Source organism: Puma concolor, chromosome D4 (genome assembly GCF_028749965.1).
Source record: "Puma concolor isolate L17-30 chromosome D4, mPumCon1.1.hap2, whole genome shotgun sequence".
Taxonomy (NCBI): domain Eukaryota; kingdom Metazoa; phylum Chordata; class Mammalia; order Carnivora; family Felidae; genus Puma; species Puma concolor.
Window position 1 is genome coordinate 59,120,794 of NC_141679.1, and position 19,097 is coordinate 59,139,890.

The 19,097-nt window shown below is 48.5% G+C and overlaps 1 protein-coding gene across 5 annotated transcripts in view; it reads right to left on the reverse strand.

Moving 5' to 3' along the window:
* PAX5 (paired box 5) overlaps window positions 1–19,097 on the reverse strand; it is a 195,031-nt gene that overhangs the window by 40,250 nt on the left and 135,684 nt on the right. For all 5 annotated transcript variants that reach the window (XM_086683520.1, XM_086683516.1, XM_086683518.1 and 2 more), the window contains one exon: window positions 6,842–6,943. In XM_086683520.1, the coding sequence (XP_086539646.1) occupies window positions 6,842–6,943 (102 nt within the window). The remainder of the gene's footprint in view (window positions 1–6,841; window positions 6,944–19,097) is intronic.

A 19,097-nucleotide genomic window follows, 5' to 3' on the forward strand; every position in this document is an offset into this window, starting at 1 on the left:
GGTCACCAGCATCCTCCTCCTCAACCAGCTCTCCTTCCTGCCAACTTTATTTACTCATTTACCGGGGTAGCTGTGCCATGTTCCACACACGTGAACCCACTCCAGCCACTGGGCTCAACCCTGCCCCACCCCCAATGCCCCCGCCCTCCTGCTCAGATGGCCAAGGATACACTTGTCACAGCCCAGCCTAAGGCCTCCCTTCAACAGGACACCTTTCTCAACTGAACCACCCCCAGGTGTCTTTCTGTTTTCTCCAAGCGGGCAGCATTCAGGGTCTGCCCCCACCCCTGCTTGACAACACTCTTGTCTGTGACTGGATTCTCTTTTGTTCTCCAACTGATCCATGGGCTCCACTGGGCCATGAACTCTGCTGGAGAGCCCTCAATCTGATGTCAGCCCGAGTCAGGCCAACTTTAGGCATGCTAGCTAGGTGTCTCCTCTCACCGCCACACCCAGCTCAGCCCCCTGTATAAACAACAATCATCATCATCATCATCATCATCAACACTTGCATGGCACGTAATATGTACCAGGCAAAAATCCAATAACAGTGTTTACATGCATTACATCATTTAATGCTCACTCTTATTCCCATCACACCATTTTACAGATGAGGAGGAAACCAGGGCACCAAGAAGTTATGTAACTTGCCCCAAGTCACACAGCTAGTGAGAAACAGGATGGTGATTCAAAACTAGGCAACCTGGGAGTGCCTGGGTGGCTCTAAGCCTCTGACTTGGGCTCAGGTCATGATCTCACGGTTCGTGAGTTCGAGCCCCGCATCGGGCTCTGTGCTTCACAGCTCAGAGCCTGGAGCCTGCTTCAGATTCTGTGTCTCCCTCTCTCTCTGCCTATCTCCTGCTTGCTCTCACTCTCTCTCTCTCTCAAAAATAAATAAACATTAAAAAACTTAAAAAAAAAACAACAATGGGCAGTCTGGCTCCAGAGTCCATGCTCTTAACCACACAGCCTCCCTGCTTCACCAAGTGGCTGCCCCAGCATCTTTGGCTACAAATGCTCTGGCAGTGGGTTGAGCTCTCACTGGCAACGCAGCCCAAAGCCCCCCCCCCCCCCCCTTTATATTTCAACTACTATTCCCTGAGTGCTACCATGGGTCAGGCACTCTGCCAGGAACTGGGACACAGCAGTGAACAAAATGACATAGCTTTGGGTACCACACAACCCCTGTAAACTGCACAGGCCTGAGGGGAAAGCAGATGAGGAAGGAGTAAACCACTAATTAAATTCCTTCAACTGTGCTTAGTATGACGAATGAAAGGAACACGATGCATTGTGACAGGAGTGATGGGGTTCCTGGTTTAGGTGGTGTGGTAGGCAGAATGATGCCCACCCCCCCCCCCCACCAAAGAGGTCTGCATCCTAATCCCTGGAACCTGGGAACATGGAAAGTTAGATAGCAAAGGAGGATTGCTAAATAGCTGGCTGAAGATCAGGGGAGTGCCCTGGATTATCCAGGTGGGTCCAATAAAATCCCACGAGTCCTTAGAAGTGGAAGAGGGAGGCTGGAGAGAGAAGCAGGAAGATGGTGTCACCATGAAGATTTGGCTCAGCGTCGCCAGCTTTGAAGATGGGGCACTGTGGCCACGAAGCAAGGAGTGCAGGTGGCATCTGCACTCTGGAAAAGGCAAGGAAACGATTCTCCCCCAGAGCCTCCTGGAGGAACACAGCCCTGCAGATGCCTTGACTTTCGCCCGCTGAGACCCACTTTGGACTCCTGACCTCCAGAACTGTAAGATGGTGAATGTATACATCATATTCTTTGTGGTACTCATTACACTAGAAACAGGAAAGTCATGTGCATTTGTTACGGGGAAGGCCCCTCGGAGGAGGTGAAATGCCCGGTCCAGTGACAGCAGCAGAGAGGGCTGAGAGGAAGCTGCACCTGCACCTCATCCCCTCGCCCCAGTCCACCAGGCACTATGCCTGCCCACCTCTCACTGTTGTTCTAGACCTCTGCACTGGCCTCAGGTTCCTGTTCCATCCACCCTCCCTTCCTCCTCATGAAAATAAAAGGCATCAGCGAATTGGGCGATTTCAGTGAAAAGCAGCTAAGAAACACTGTACACCTATCCATGGCAAGGAGAGTGCCCAGGACGGGAGGAACCTGCCACGCACCTTCTAACACCTCCAATTGGCAAGGCAAGGAAGGCAAACAGGGCGTGGTCAGGATTTCTGGGCACTCTGGCCTATAGCTCCAAAATGGGGCCGTACGTGGGGGCCATCCCTTACCGGTTCCTCTAAAAGCCCATTCCCTTGCTGCTGAGACTCACCAGAACCAAAGGGCAGCGAACACCCTTCTTTCTCACCTGGCCTAGAAAATTTAAGGGTTTCAAATGCCATGTCGATCGATATCTGTTAGGTTGTATAAATATCTCCAGGCAGGAATCAACTAGTTACACCCATCAGGACACTGTGGAATCTTTGGTGCAAAACTTTTGGCATTTGCTAGGACTTGATGAACAATAAAACTGAACTGTTTCCGTTCTAAGCTGATATGTGCCCTCTTTGCTTTATTCAACGTGGGGGATCAACTAAGGGCGGTACAGATTTTGCAGACCTGCAGAAACTGAATCTCCAAATACCAGGGAATATCAAGAAGCCCTGTTTTGCAGACATGGGGGTACCCCGAAGCCAGAAATGTCAGACGACACTCGGATGGCAGAAGCAGGATTGAAACAGAGTCCAAGCCCACAAGCTGGAATTTACAGAAAAATGCAATGCTGACTTTCTTCAGGGCCACGAGGCAGTCCCTCCTCACTGTGTCCTAAAAGCAAACCTTCCACATGAAAGTCTTCCCTTAAAAAGAAGAGGTGGCAGCTAAATTTCCTAAAACCTAGAATGGAAAAAACAATTCAGAAGATTTCTGGTCTCCCTCTGGATTCACTGCTAGGCGAGTCAGGAGGACAGTTCTATAGAGTGAAACAGCCCGTTGCCATGTTACAGCCTCAGACAAAAGCAGATAAACAATCTCCTATTTTTTTTTTAATATTTATTTTGGGAGAGGAGGATTGGAGAGAGTCCCAAGCAGGCTCTGAGCTGTCACAGCAGAACCCAATGAGGGGCTCAAACTCACGAACCATGTGAGCATAAAGAGTCAGATGCTTAACCAATTGAGCCACTCAGTCACCTCTTCTCTCTCTCTCTCTCTCTCTCAATCTCTCTCTCTCAATCTCTCTCCAAATGTTAAAAAAAAAAAATCTTCTAAGGCCTTTCTCAGTTTGGAGAAACAAACAGTACCGACATGCCCCTGGGGGCCTATGACATGGCACCAACTTCAGCACTGCCACAATTAAATGAATGCCTCCCAGATTCAGAAGTCCAAGAGATTACGAATTTGAAATCTGGACAAATACAAAGTTGAAATCCTCAAACAGGTTGTGGTATATTCATGCCCTAATCCCTGGAACCTGTGAATGTTACTTACATGGACAAAAAGGAGGAGTGGGGGGTTCCCTTTGTAAATATGATTAAGGACTTTAAAATGGGAAGAGTACCCTGGGTTACCCAGTTAGGCCCTAAATGCAGTCACGTGTGTCCTTCCAAGGGAGAGGGAGATGTGAAGGTGGAGTGAGGTGGCCACAGGCCAAGGCGCACCAGGGCTCCAAGGAGCACCACATGAATGGATCCTTCCATAAAGCCTCCAGAGGGAGCACAGCCCTGAGCTCCAAGACTGTGGGACCATCCATTTCTATTATTTTAAGCCAAGGTTTGCTGACTTGTCACAGGAACTGATACACGGTTTAGTATTAATTTTCTCTGCCTCCCTCCCTCAGCCACCACACACAAAAGGGCCTATTATGTGCCAGGGACTGTGAGGGGTACAGAAGACAAGGCAGAGGGCCTGGCCTTTATGAGCCCACCATCCAGTAGCATAGCTGACAAGGCCACAAATGTGCTGGGCTATGAGGCATAACAAAGCCAAGCATCCAGCATTATCCCCCAGGGGACGGCCACGCTGGAAGGTTTCATGGGGCAGGTGATGTTTCCGCTTGGCTCTGAAGGGTAAAGCTGGATCCCGACAGGTGGAGGCAGGAAGTAGTCTAAACCAAGGTCAAAGAGTGACACTGACTAATAAGTATGTGAGGCATGCTAGGAACCAGTGGGAGGTCAAGGAGAGGACAGGCTGGGAGACTTGACCAGAAAGGCAAGTTGAGGACAGATTGTGTGACGCCTGAATGGCAGGCCCAAGACCTACTCTCCTGTAAGGTGAGCTCTCTTTGTGCCAGCCCTGAGGGCAGTTCAGCAAACACCATGCATGTGAGCCAGCACCCATGAAGCCACTCAAAAAACAGATTTGGTGGGGTGCATGGGTGGCTCAGTCAGTTAAGCATCCAACTCTTGATTTTGGCTCAGGTCATGATCTCACAGTCGTAAGATTGAGCCTTACATTGGGCTCTATGCTGAGCATGGGACCTGCCTGGGATTCTCTCCCTCTCTCTCTCTCTCTGCTTCTACCCTGCTCCCACATGTGTTCACCCCCTGCCTCTCTCTCTGTCTCTCAAAAAAAAAAAAAAAAAAAAAAAGGGTTTGGCAATCATGTTGGAAACAGAGTTCCAAAGGCGTGCCATAGTTTGGACATTGAGGAAGAAGAACTAAGGATCGTGCCCACTGAGCGTGGAGTCCCAGCCCTGACACTGGGTCTGAAAATGAATGAGTGCTGGGGGGTGTATGAGAAGAAAAAGCATAAGGAGAAGAAAGGGAGAGAGGAGGAGGCAGACCTGGGGCTTCCTGCCAGAATGTTTGTGTTCCTCCCTCCACATTGTGTACCCTCCCTCTGTGCCAGGAAACCACGCCAGCAGGCCAAGCCTCTGATGGTACCTGTCCAGCTGCTGCCAGCAGGTTTGGTTAGACTGTGCCTTTGCTCAGGCCTGTGACTCCTGCTGCTGCTCTTAATAGGTGAGGAACCACCATCGGTTCCCACTGGGGTCTCTGCCAGGTCCGTGCCCATTTGGATCTTGAGCCTAGTAATTAGGTCTAGAGGAATCACAGGGGCCAGGGGGCAGCTCTGTTTGGATAGACTCAAGAAAGCTCAACTGCTTCTCTGAACTTGGCCTCTTTGGGGTCTGCAGTGGGGAGCCAGCGAGGCCGGCCGGGAGGCTTCAGCCTTACCTGCCAACGTGTCCTCAGGAGAGGGCCTGGGGCGGCTGCCTCCCCGTCTGCCATCAGTGAGAAGCTTGTGTTGATGGAACCAGAGCACACCGAGGAGCACGGGACAGAGGAACGAGTGCTGAACCGGGGGGCAAAGACCCAGACCCAAGCCCTCCCACCTGTAAGCTGTGTGGCCCTGGGCAGTTCCCTAACGGCTCTGAGTCTCCGCTTCCCCTTTTGGAAAATGGGGATTCGATTCCTACCCAGCCCGCTTCACAGGGTTGGAACAATGAAGGGTTCCTGGGAAAGCATTTTGCCTTTTATAAAGTGCCACGTTAAGTATGAGGGGCCGTTAGCAGAGAGGACTTGGGCTCCATCTCCTGAGAGTGGGGGTGGGCAAGAGTTTGGGTCCCACCGCCTCTGTCCGTCTCATGCACAGTATTTCCCTATGCTCTGAGGGGCCGTGGGCCCCTCCTCACAGCAGAAAGACAGAGGCTTCTTGCAGGTGTGAACCTGGCAGGCCTCCCTGGCACTGGCAAGGCCCGGGGCAAGGGCCCACACAAAGGCCATTTCCCATATGTCTCATATTTAAAAGTCATAAATCAAGCTAACAAACCGTTAAATGAAATATGCTCTGTCCTCCTACCTTGTTAAATACATCTCTGTAGCAACCTGGAAGGCCAAGAGTGAATTCAGAACTCTGGGATTCCTTGGTATCCGTGCCAGGACCTGGCTGAGTGGAGAAGCCTGGCCAGGCGCTGATCTGCCCCGCCTCCCTTCCCACCCCTAGCCTCGCTCATCATCTTATGGGGCTTCACACGCAGATGTGAACATCTGATCTCACATTCAAGTTCTGTCCACATCCCCCACCAGTCCTCGGGCCCAGGGTGCACATGTCCGTGACATGGGCTGGGGAAGAGGCTGGGAGAGGCATGGGGCTATTTGGACCGGACCACTAGGGTGGGCTAGAAGGAGGGGCTCAGGCACCAGGTAAATGACTCGGAAAAAGAGACTTAAAAGAAGTGTCACAACATCCAACCCTGTCCTGATTTTTCCCCTGATTTTTTTAAACATTTTTCAAAAAACGATACTTTGGGTTTCTCTACTATGCTCATGCCCTTTAGTACACAGCCAGCCAGCACCGTGATGATGTGCTGTCCTTCCCCATACCTTTCTACAAGAGAAGGAGACGCGGTGGCCTCCTTTCCAATGTCTTTAAAGAAACTGACACATTGCTGGCCCGAGGGGATAAGGTTTCAGTGGCCACAGGGTATTCAGCTTAGAATCAAGTGACAAACCCATCAGCCAACATCCTGTCTGTGCTGAGCACATGGTCCTCAACCCCAAGGAGTCAGGCTGCTGGGAGCGCCTGGGGATGGGGTCTCCTGGTGTTTGAGTCATTTAAATTGGGTGGGGGAGGATGGAGGAGGATCCCTACTGAGCACTGACTGGGCAACCTTTGGCCAGGTCCTGCACCCTTCTGTTCAGGCTATCTGTGTGGCCAACAAGGGACTGTGTGAGTGACAGTCAAAGCTCCCCTTGCTTCTCCTGAGTTCACCGCTGGCCCCACCGAAGGCCCAGTTTCAGAGAAAGAGGCTGAGAGCACAGACCTCTGCCTGATTTATTCAGGTCCACTTCTCAGAAGCACAGAGGTCACAGGCTGTTTGGGGGGATGCCCCCCCCGAAACCCCATCCACTGCCTGCTGCGGAGACGCCGACAGTGCAAACTCACCAGGCACCATCCCTGTCAGCGTCGGTGCTGAGTAGCTGCCTTGTCCGGCGGGGGGGACGTGCGGAGGGTACCCGGGGAGGGTCGTGCTCGCCAAGTCACGGCCTGAGGAATCAAAGCAACAAATCACGGGGTGAGTGTCTCCGTGGCCAGCCGCTCATGTCCACAGCTCCTGGGACATCTGCACATTTGTCACGTCTGGGCGCTGAACGCCAGCGTGCGGCACCCCCCCCCCCCCCCATCACTCATGCATGCACACACACACATGCACACACGCACACACGCACACCCCTCCAGCCACCCTGGCTCCACTCAGCAGGAACCCAGGCCAGCTCTGCTGCTTCCCTGGGAAAATGGAGCTCAGGCCAGCTCACTTTGCAAGAGCTAGAGTAGCACTTGGACTTCTCCCCCTCCACACCTTTGCTTCTGCTGTGCCTCAGCACGAAGCACCCTCTCCTCCAACCGCGGGCAACCCAACACCGCCCACCTTCAAAGCCCAGCTCAAACACCTCCCTCCTCCTCCTGCTCCTCCTCAGACCCCTGACTGAATTCCTCCTTTGGCCTCCAGCTAGTCAGTCACTCAACAAAGGTGCAGGAAATGTACTTCCTCACACCAGACACTGTTCCGGGCCCGGGACGTGGAGATTCAGGCCTCGGCTGTTGCAGGCAGACCCTCTGTGCTCCTCTCTCTTTGCAGGCTACCAGCTCCCAGGTGGCAGGGCATTCATGCACCACAGAGGTTGGAGCCTTGTGGGCCCTGAGTAAATGCAGAATGAATGGTGTGCAAATGTGCTGGATTTCACGCGATGCAGAAGAAACCGCAGGCAGCAGAACTCGGCGAGGGAGGTGCCACTGAGGTGCGCCTGCCACTTAGGGAAAAAGAGCCACAGCCCTTTCAGGCATTGCCAGTTACGTGAACGTGACAAGGTGTTCATGGGTAAGGCAGTACCCCGGATGTTGGGCAATCAGACTGTTCTGTGGTTATATGTGTTGGGCCCTGAGGACAAAACCCCACCCTAGTGGGTGGAAGTAGGTTGCTCCTGGAAAGAAGGAGATGCACTGGCCTTAGCCATCCCGGGAAGCAGGTGGGAAACAAGGTAGCCTTGGGACAAGGGAGGGAAAGTGGATCCTTGACCTCCTCTGAATGTGGACACTGAAGACTGGGTGGGGGCTCCTGACCATGAAGAGCCAGACCAGGTACCAGGACCCTCCCCTGGGGCCCAGCAGGGTGGTGCAGGCTCTACCACAAGTAGATGGCTCTGAGTTCAGCCCCATTAGCAGGTGGCCCAAGGGGAGGGACCAAAGAATCACTCCAAACACTCCCCAAAGAAGCCAAGCCAGCACATGGTATGAGCCGTGAATGTTCCCCAGATAAACCAACAGCCTTTCTAGTGCCAGTCATTCAAAGACTGTCCGGCCAGCAGCCAGAGGCTGCCTCATTTCACAGGGTTCTGCTTACCTTCCAGAACCTTACGGAACACCAGGCATGTGGCTGCCCCTTGCCTCTGCTCGCCACCACCCTGGCTTTGGACTGGGCATCCTAGCTTGTGACAAGCACTGCTCATGTCTCGTTGTATGAGGCATTGTAAGGGGAGCAAATGAACTGCACACATGACTCCCCACAAGAGCTGACATTAAACAGAAAACTGGAATTGGCAGAACTGACCGTTTGCAAAGTGATTTAAGGAGGTCCCCCCACCTGCCCTCTTATACCTTCCCATCTCATCCTCCTCAAACCCAGCACCCACAGCCCTCTATGGCAGCTCCTCTCTCTAGAGTGTAAGCTCCAGGGTCAAGTCGCTAAGGTCTTTGTGCGCTAAGGTCAGATAGCATAGGCCTGCAAAAATCTACTGTCTCATTAATCAAACGAGGTTAGAAAGAAATATATGTTAAGTGAAGGAAGGAAGAGGTCTGTTGGAGCAGCAGAGCTCTCTGGAGCCTAGAAAAGTCCCTCCATTTGTGGTCAAGAATCAGTGAAGGGAGGGCCCTTGAAGCTCTTCTTGACCAACCCCTGTTGCCATTCTGCAGATGGAAAAGCTGAGACCCACGGTGGGTGGGGAGCAAATGGCTCAGGTTCCACAGGGAGCAGATGGCAGAGCAGGGACCTCAGCCCACATTTCCTAACGTCAACCCAGGACCCTCCTCTACCTTAAGCAACATCGTGGTGGGGGTGGGAAGAGCACTCACACCCAACACAGAGCCCTCTCCACACTGTCACGGAGCCTTGGTGACCCGAGGGCTGCTGCAAAGGAAGAGGAGCGACCATAAGTGTCAGACTAGTTGGTACAAGATCAAAATGCCAGGGGACAGACCGTGAGACGTGTAGAGAAAGCAGCCATGGCTGGGCTGTTCCGATGGGTGTGGAGCTCTGGTCCCCAGCACCACCCCCAGGCTCATGCCCCCTGCCCCCGATGATGTCAACAAACCACAAACATTTACACTGAAATTATGAATGCCAGTCTCTGGGGGCGCCTGGGTGGCTCAGTCGGTTAAGCGTCCGACTTTGACTCAGGTCATGATCTCGCAGTCTGTGGGTTTGAGCCCCACATCAGGCTCTGTGCTGATAGCTCAGAGCCTGGAGCCTACTTCGGATTCTGTGTGTGTGTCTCTCTCTGCCCCTCCCCCACTTGTGCTCTCTCTCTCTCTCTCTCTCTCTCTCTCTCTCTCTCTCTCAATAGTAAATAAACATTAAAAAAAAATACATACATACATACATACCAGTCCCTGTTCTCAGTCTCTGAAATCATTAGCTCATTTAACCCTCAGCAACCCTGAAAGGTAAGGTGCTGATACTTCTCCCATTTCACTGGATAATGAGACAGAGAAAGGGCACGTACTTTGTTCAAGGTTGCACAGTAAGGACCAGGATTTGAAGCCAAGTGGCCCAATGTCAGAGGTCACACGTTTAGCCACTCCACTTCACTGCCATGCACATACACCTGCTATGCTTCTTACCACGAGTCCAGAGGCTCCAGGTATCTCTCAGCTGGGACACCCAGGCTGAGCCTTGCCTTCGGCACACTGTCACCATTGCTTATTGGCTCTATCATGCAAAAGAAGATTCAGCTACACAGATTTTGTGGATATATGTGTAGGGATAGGAGCCAAGACCACATCAGAGGGAGGCCAAATCTGCCTCTTGAAAGACAGTGGGTGCTGGGGCGCCTGTGTGGCTCAGTCAGTTAAGCGTCCGACTTCGGCTCAGGTCATGATCTCACGGTTCATGAGTTCAAGTCCCACATCAGATTCTCTGCTGTCAGCACAGAGCCCACTTTGGACCTTCTGTCCCCCCTCTCTCTGCACCTCTCCTGCTCGTGCTCCTTCTCTCAAAAATAAATAAACATAAAAAAAAAAAAGAGGGCATTATCCTGACAGGAGGCCTCCTGTGCAGGTAGTGCATGGGGGCCAAGCCTCATGAGGTCCACATCCCACCTGGTTGCCTGAGATTTGGGAAAGAGGGTCCTGGGCTGAGAATGGACTTGCCCAAGGACACTCAGCTGATTTCAGAAAAGGCTGGAACTGGATCGCAGCTCTCCTGCCTCCTGCGATTAGGTTCTTTCTTGAACAGAGGCTGTGCCTTTAGTCAGAACCCCAACAGTTTCTGCCACTCTTACACATGCTTTAAAACCTTGATCCCTAAAGCAGAAAATGCAGTGCCTCACCAAAGCACTTAACTCAAGAAGCCAGATAAAAAAGTAATAAAATGAACTGAAGGAAAGAAGGAGGAAGGAATCGATAAAGAAAAAGCAGAAAATAATGAATCAGGAAAGTGAAAAAAGCAGACACAACAATAAATGCAACCAAGAATTGTTATTTGAAAAGACCAATAAGATAGACAAACCCAGGGCAAGATCCAAAAAGGAAGACACAAACATCGAGATAAGGAATGAGAAGACACAACCACAGACGTGGAAGAGATGATATTTAAAAATATTTTTTAAATGCAAAAGATGCTCTACATTAATAAATCTGGAAATCTCAACAAAAAGTATATTTTTCTAGGAAAACATGAACTACCAAAATTAACTCAAGAAGTAGAAAACATGAACACCCCAACTGCCTTGGCAGAAACAGGAAAAGTTGTGTTTTTTTTTAAATTATTTTTTAATATAAGATGACTTATTCATTTAGCTTTCACGCAAGTTTCTTGTTTGTTTTGTTTTGGGGAAGTTCTTTGAAACCTTCGAAGGACACATACTTTTGTTATTAAACTGTTCCAGGATATATAAAACTAAAGGAAATCTTCCCAATTCATTTTCCCAGCTAGCATAATCCTGCTATGAAAACTTAACAAAGGTGTACAAAAATGAAAATTAAAGGGTAATGTCACAATTTATTAATATACATGCAAAAAATCTACTGTCTCGATAATCAAATGAGGTTAGAAAGAATAATATACCATAAACAAATAAGGTTTATTCCAGGTATGCAAGGATGATTCAGTATTAAAGCATTGGTTGGGAAATCATAGTAACACATCAAAAGTTGAAAAACATATGATTATATCAAAGCTGATGGAAAGCTTTTCTTATGTGGAAAAGGCATTGGCTAATAAATTCAATACTAATTCCTTCCAATACCTCTCGGTAAGTATACTTCTTTGATCTGGTATTGATCTTAAATCCTGAATCAACATCATACTTAATTGGTGAAATACTTGAAACATTCTTTATTAAAATAAAAAAACATGTCAAGGAAACCTGTTATCACTTCTGAAAGTTTTAGCCAGTACAAGAAGACAAGATAGAGACACAAGGATAAGCACTGGGAGTAGGGGAAACACCAAAATTTCAGTAGCTGGGTATACCGTGAGCCTGGAAAGTCAGCTCATCTGAACCAGTGAAAAGGTTTGGCAAGGCAGCTGGGTAATGGATGTCTAGAATCGGACACTTAACCGACTGAGCCACCCAGGCGCCCCAGCGCCCTCTGTCTTTCAAGAGGCAGATTTGGCCTCTCTCTGATGTGGTCCTGGCTCCTATCCCTACACATACATCATCTTGAATGAATGGTAATCTCACACCAAAATGTAGGGAAAACATAATATGAAACTATTTTAGACCAGGTAAATTTAGTTTTATGAAAAACAGAAAAGAAACCCTTTGAAGTTCTTCCTACTAGAGGCAGTGAGTGCGTCTTTGCCCTTTCAGTTTGGGCTCAGTCACGTGCCTCGCCTTGGCCAATGACATGTTAGTAGACACTCAGCAAGCAGAAGCTTATTATATGCTTGTGTGGCTGCGTGTGCGCCTGTGCACTTCCGCCATCGCCATGAGAATACGCTCGGGCTAGCCTACCACAAATAGGAAGGGAACATGTGGGCAGACCTGGACCCAGTCTACCACTGGAGCCAAGCCCAGCCTTGATCAGCCAACCCCCAGCCAACCTCCAGGTACATGAGCAAGAAGAAACGACTGTTGTTTTAAGCCCTGAACATTGGGGTGGAGTTTGCTAAGCAGCAGTATTGTGGCAATAGTTGATTGATACAAGACTTCGTAAATGTTAACTGTTCTTGTTTTCATCATTATTCTCTGCTTGAGAATACTCTGCCTGGGACTTTCTAAGGACATCTGTCTAAATCTGAGCAGAGGATGGACACCATCTGGTGGGAACCCACAGAGTAAATTTAACCCTCACATTTGCTTTGATGCCCAAGAGGACTCTCCTGGCACTGAGCTGGGCATGTCACCACAAGACCAGTCAACACAAGACAGCTAAGAGGCTACTGCTCTTTAGCTCTAATTCAAGCCTCTAGACTCAATGGAATACCAGAATTAATGCTTCTGAATTCAATATAAAACTTCAAAACACATAGTTACGTCATTTTTTTTTTTTTTTGCCAAGGAAGAAATGGCTTATATCATTTGCAATAGCACTGAATATTATTGATAGCATATAATATATTTGCAAATAATTGATCTGGGTTCTTAACATAACTGTTCCTATTAATGGCACATAAGTACATCCTGGACAATTCATGTGTTGCTTCCTCTTCCCAGACAGAATAATCAAGACTTGGCCTTGTTCACTATCACCAAGGAGTCCATATGGATCTTTCATCAAGACAAAGGATGCTCTCTGAATTAATTTAAAATAACTCGTCTTTTTCAACCCTGAGGGAAGGAACCTACCCCTGTTATATGAACGAGGAAACTGAGGCTCAAAGATGAGTCTGACTGACCTACAGTCACAGAGTAAGGGGTAGAACAGCTCATGACACATGACTTCTAGTTAAATGCTATTTCTGAAGGATTACTCAGAATGTACCCCCTCAAGGAGACAAGCCCTCCTGGAGGTTAAAACAGTCTACAAAGTCTTCATAATTAAAAGTGTGATACCAGCACATGAATAGACAGAAAACCAATGGAACAGAATAGAAAGTCTAGAAACAGACCCAACTATTATATATGGAAATCTAACATATGACAAAGGCAAGGTCTCAAATCACTTGGAAAAATATGGTCTTTTTATTAAGTGGCGTTAGGATGACTGGAGAGCCATTAAAAAAGAAAAAGATAAAATAGACTCTTCATACTATATACCAGAATAGACTCCATATGATTCTGAGATCTAAATGCAAAAACTAAAACTATGCAAATACTAAAAGAAAATATCGGTGAATTCCCCTCCTGTTTGTAGGGAGAGGCTTTCTAACCATGACTCAAAACCAGATGCACACACCAGCTACAAAAATTAACTCAAAATGGGTCAAAGACCAAAATGTAAGAGCTAAAACCATAGCACTCACAGAAGAAAACAGAGGCATACAGCCTTATGGCCGTGGATTAGGCAATCGTTTCTTAGATATGACAAAGACAACAAAATAAAAATTAGCTCCACTGAACTTTATAGAAATTACAAACTTATGCGCTTCAAAGGACATCATCAAGAAAGTAAAAAGGCCCAGAGAATGGGAGAAGAATATTCGCAAGTCCTATATCTGATAAAGGACTTGTTTCTAGAAAATACAAAGCATTCTTACAGCTCAATAATAAAGACAACCCAATTTAAAAATGGGCAAAGGATCCGAATAAAATAAGATATACAAATGGCCAATAAATACACGAAGAGACATTCAACATCATTAGCTATCAACGAAATGCATATCAAAACCACAACGAGACACCACTTCATACTCACTAGGATGGCCATAATCAAAAAGGTTATGACAAGCATTGACCAAAGATGTGGAAAATTTGAACCATTATACACCTCTGGTGAGAATGTAAAACTGTGCAACCATTTGGAAAAGCCTGGCAGTTCCTCAAAACGTTAAATGTAGAGTTACCATGTGACCCAGCAATTCCACTCCTAGGTATATACCCACAAGATATAAAAAACTGTGTCTCTACAAAAATGTGTACATGAATGTGCAAAGCTGTATTATTCATAATAGCCAAAAAGTGGAATGGATAGCTACTATGCCTGTGTATCAAGAACCTGTAAGAATTAAAGCGAAAAGGCCAAAAATCCCATGGAAAATTGGGCAAAATTCATGAACAGAAAACTCACCAGAATATATATATACCCGTATGTGCATTTACCCTTCCAACATGGAATCCTACTTCTAAGGATCTACCTTACACATACACACACCTTCAGCAATGCACAAATGCATATGCACAGGTTAGTCACTGCAACATTATCTGTAATTACAAAATACCAGAAACTATATCTAAAGGCCTGGACATAGAGAAATGAGTGAATAAACGGTGGTGCATATACACGATGGAGTACTGTGCAACTGTACAAAAGATGAGGTGGACCTGTGCCAGGCACAGCTGAAGCCCAGGAGCGAAACGCTGGCCTCCCCAGGTCAAAGTCCTTATGGAAGTTCAAGTTCAGGTTCTAAATGGCCAATGGAAAGCCTTGGAGGGACAATGGTAGGGAAGAGAGAAGAGTAGATTACTAATCCTGGAGGTGCATGAGTTTGGAATGCTCAAAATACAAAGAAGTGAAGGGAAGGTGTGAATTCTCAGGATGCATCTGCATCTGGGGAGAGGGTGAGACTAAGGCAGGCCTGGCCGACACTGTGGAGGAAGTGACCTCCAGAGGGCAGACCCATCCCCAGGGAGGAGATGCTCAAGCCAGCACTGAGGGTGTCAGGCTCGAATGGGCCATAAAGCCACCTGCCTTTCACACAGGCCCCCCAGGTGCCTCCAGAGCTGCATCTAGACTCCTGATTGGCAGCAGAGAGGGGTGGGGGAGGAAGGGGGTTGGAATTTGGAGTCACACAGGCCTAGGTTCAAATCTTAGCACCACCGGGGCACCTGGGTGGCTTGGTCGGTTAAGAATTCGACTTTGGCTCAGGTCATGATCTCACGGTTTGTGGGTTCGAGCCCCGCATCAGGCTCTGTGCTCTGGCTCAGAGCCTGGAGCCTGCTTCGGATTCTGTGTGTGTCTCTCTCTCCCTGCCCCTTCCCTGCTCTCTCTCTCTCTCAGAAATGAATAAACATTAAAAAAATGAATTTAAAAAAAATATTAGCACCACCAATTACTAGCTGTGTGAACTTTGGCAAGTAATAATACAATCATTTGAACCTCGGTCTTCCTTTTATAATTAGAGAAAGAGAGTATCTATTGGGAGTGAAATATTGGCTGTGTAAGTGTTAAACATGTCTGCAAATACTTTGCCACCCTTCTCATGGGACAGTAGGGTCTACATCCCCTTGCCTTGAATCTGGGCCACCTTGGTGACTGGTCAACCAAGAGAACAACAGCTTCCCTAGAGGTTCCTAGGAGTCAGGCCCTGGGCACCTGTATGTGCCTTATGTCAGTCAGCACTCACAACGATCCCAGAGGTGGGTGCTGTTATTATCCTCATTTTATAGATGAGGAAACAAAGCCTCCAAACAGTTGATGTGCCCTAAGTTCCCACAGCTGATAGTCATGAAAGCTAACATTTTTGTAGCACTTACTATTAACCAGGCCCTGTTCTAACACTAGGTGGTGTTCTAAACACTGTTCACTGTGCTTTTTAGATATCAACTCCTTTAATCCTCAAAAATTCTGTAAGATAAATTCTATTATTATGCCCATTTTATGGATGTGGAAATTAAAACAGAGAGATTAGTTACCTGCCCAAGGTCCCACAGCTAGTAAGAAATGGAGCCATATCCACGCCTAGGCATTCTGGCACCAGATTCCCTCACATTGCTCCAAAATACGGGGCACTTGTGCTTTTCCTGCCTCCAGACTGGAGGTCCCCGAAAGCAAGAGCTGCTTGAGTCCCTCCTTCCGCTATCCTGGCCCAGCACATAACAGGTGCTCAGAAAATGTCTGGCAAGACGAAATTAGTCAAATGACATTGGCTTTACCATCTGAAAGAAACTCTGGATATCTCACCAACATCTCAGAAAGCCTTTCATCATGAACTCCACCACAGAATAACCAGGCCTAATGTATCTTTTTTTTTTTTTTTGCTTGGATACAACTTTTTCTTTTTTATACAGCCCATTTCTAGGTAGGCTCTATGTACACTAATGGGGGGAAATGTGAATCCAATTAACTTCAAATTTAGCTCGTAATGAACTTATCTCATTTTGCTACCAGCTCGGTTCTCATCGTGTGGCAGTAATTAACCACTGGGGGTTGTCACTCCCAGACACATGACACGGAGATCCTCCCAGCCCCTTGCTTCAAACCCTTCCAGAATTCATTACCCTGACAGTATGAAAACCCTTCACTTTGAATACCACAGGGCACCAACCAAACTCCCCCTCTATCTACCTGACTGTGTGAGTGAGAGAAGGAAAGCCACTGAGAAGCGTGAATTATTGGGGACAAGATGGCAGGTGAGAGCAGGACGCTGATAATGACTCGATGGCCAGAGAGGGTCCACCAGCCTTGACAGCCCTGGGCCAGGGGTCCTACCAGAGGAGAGGGATCTCCACACACAAGCTATGAGGAATATGGTGCAGCTGGTCGAGAAAGGCAAAGTCCCAAACTGGCCGTGCCATTCACTGGGGGCTCTGAATGCCCAGGAAACCTGCACACTCCAGACAGGGGCAATGGTAACTTGATGTGTGACCACAGGTCAGCTCCACCTCCTCTTGGGGCTCTGGCTAATTTTCAAAAGAAGTTGGAACTCTAGTATTCTCTTCATCTGGAAATCTCCTGCCTTTGTGGATGTTGACATCAATCAAAATACACACCGAGGGCCAAAGAAAACCTGCCCAAGGGTCATGTTTAGCCCTCAGACTGCCACTTTTCAATGCTTACCCAACCTCCAGCCCTCAAGTCCTGTCTGAACCCCCCACCGTCACCATTCCCACCAGCATCACCGGCTGCCAGGCCTTTCAAGGACTTAAGCCCTTCCTGGGTGCCCAGGTAACTGCCAAAGAGGTAACCATCTTGCAGGGTTGAACAGGCCGGAGCACAGAGTAAAAGCAGTGCAAAAGTGATTTCTGGGAAACTGGGACATGAGCCCATGGGCTGCCTAAACCCCATGCCATCTGCCTTATTTCTCTGGTGACAGTCCCGACCTCCCAGCCATGCCGGCTTCAAAGACCCCCACCCCCCTGCTCCCTCATGTCCAGTCAGGCCCCAAGCCCCTCCTGACTCTCTATCCCCTCAGTCCCCTCTCCTCCATGGCCCCAACCTGCCCTGTTCTTCCCTTTTCCCTGTTTCCTGGCAACCTCCCCCCAGGCCTCCTGCCTCAGCCCTGCTCCGGACTGCCTGTCAAGGCTCCTCTGCCAGCACCCCACATCCAGCCACAGAGCCACTTAGCTCACTCTGAAGGACACCTGGAATCGCCGAGGAACTCAGGCAGTGAGGGCTCCGAAGCCAACGCTTCTGATTCTGTCTCAGTTCAAACCATTAAACCAAATCTTGCAGACACTTCTACTTCTCCAACATTTTCCCAGAATACCCTTCCTCAGAGTCACAGAACCGTAAGAAACCTTTTTGTGTATTAAGAAACATTATTTAAAACTCTAAAAAATGGTCATAAAGATGGGAGGTAGAGCCTTTCAATGTCACGGGCACTTTTTAACAGGCACACCCAAGGATCGTACCTCTAAGAGAATATGCCCGTGTTTGACAATTCTTTACTATTTGAACAGAGCTCAGACACGGGAAGCTACATGTCTATGTTTATGTGTAGATTTCTATCGAGTAGAAAAGATAAACCTAAAGGTTTGGGGGTTTTTTGTCCTGTAGGACATTAACCAATTTTGTGTCTAATCTAGCAATTTTATTCCAGCATTTTTTTTTAAATGCTGCCCTTGATAGAAGATATAAACCCCTGATCCTCAAATGCTCTTGAAACCACTTTTTACAGGTTCCCTTGTTAATTTACGAGCTGAATAAAACCTTCACATAGTCATTCTGTATTTGTACATGAGGCATCGTCTTAACTTTTTAAAGGAAAAAGTCAACTGCGCCGGAGTGACATGAGCTGAAGATCTTCAAACAACATCAAAGCAGATGACAGTACACAACTGCCACCTAAGGGGAGGGGGAGGGATCAGCCCAACACTGCGGATGCGGGGTACGGGAGGGGGTGCGTCCCGCTCCACACACCCCTGCATATGAACACGCGGCGCGTTCGCCACCGGGCCTGCTTGCTCCAGCTGGCGTTTGAAATATGTGACAGTTTGAACAGGGCTGCTCTGAGGTCTCCCTTTGTTTGGACCTGCCATGAGTACGGGGTGCGCTGAGCTGGGGAGCGCAGAAGGGGGGTGTTTCACCTGGAGGGGAAAGGCCGTCCCAGGGCTGTAACAGCCCAACCCGGCCGGCAGGAATGGACATGCTGCACATCACAGAGGAGCCACGTGCAGTCATTCTGGCCTCTCCGAGTAACAGGCTCATTAGCCATTGGATTAGGTGCTGTTATTTACTTAAATTTTTTTAAAGTTTATTTATTTTTGAGAGAGAGAGAGAGACAGAGCGCGAGCAGGGGAGGGGCAGAGAGAGAGGGAGACGGAGAATCTGAAGCAGGCTCCAGGCTCCGGGCTGTGAGCACAGAGCCGGACGCGGGGCTCAAACTCCCGGACTGCGAGATCATGACCTGAGCTGAAGTTGGCCGATTAACCCACTGAGCCGCCCAGGCACCCCAGGTGGTGTTATTTACTAACCCTACATTTCTTTTCCCAAAAATTGCTTGTTCCCTACTTTTCACTATTCCCGACTGGCCTTCCTCTAACTGCCCTGGCTGGAGAGCTAATCTGGCTTTGTAGAGCAGGGAAGACAAGTTGGAGAATTCACTAGCCAGGGCGCTGCTTACTTTGCAGTCTCAATCCTCCCCATTCCTTCGTTTGAACCA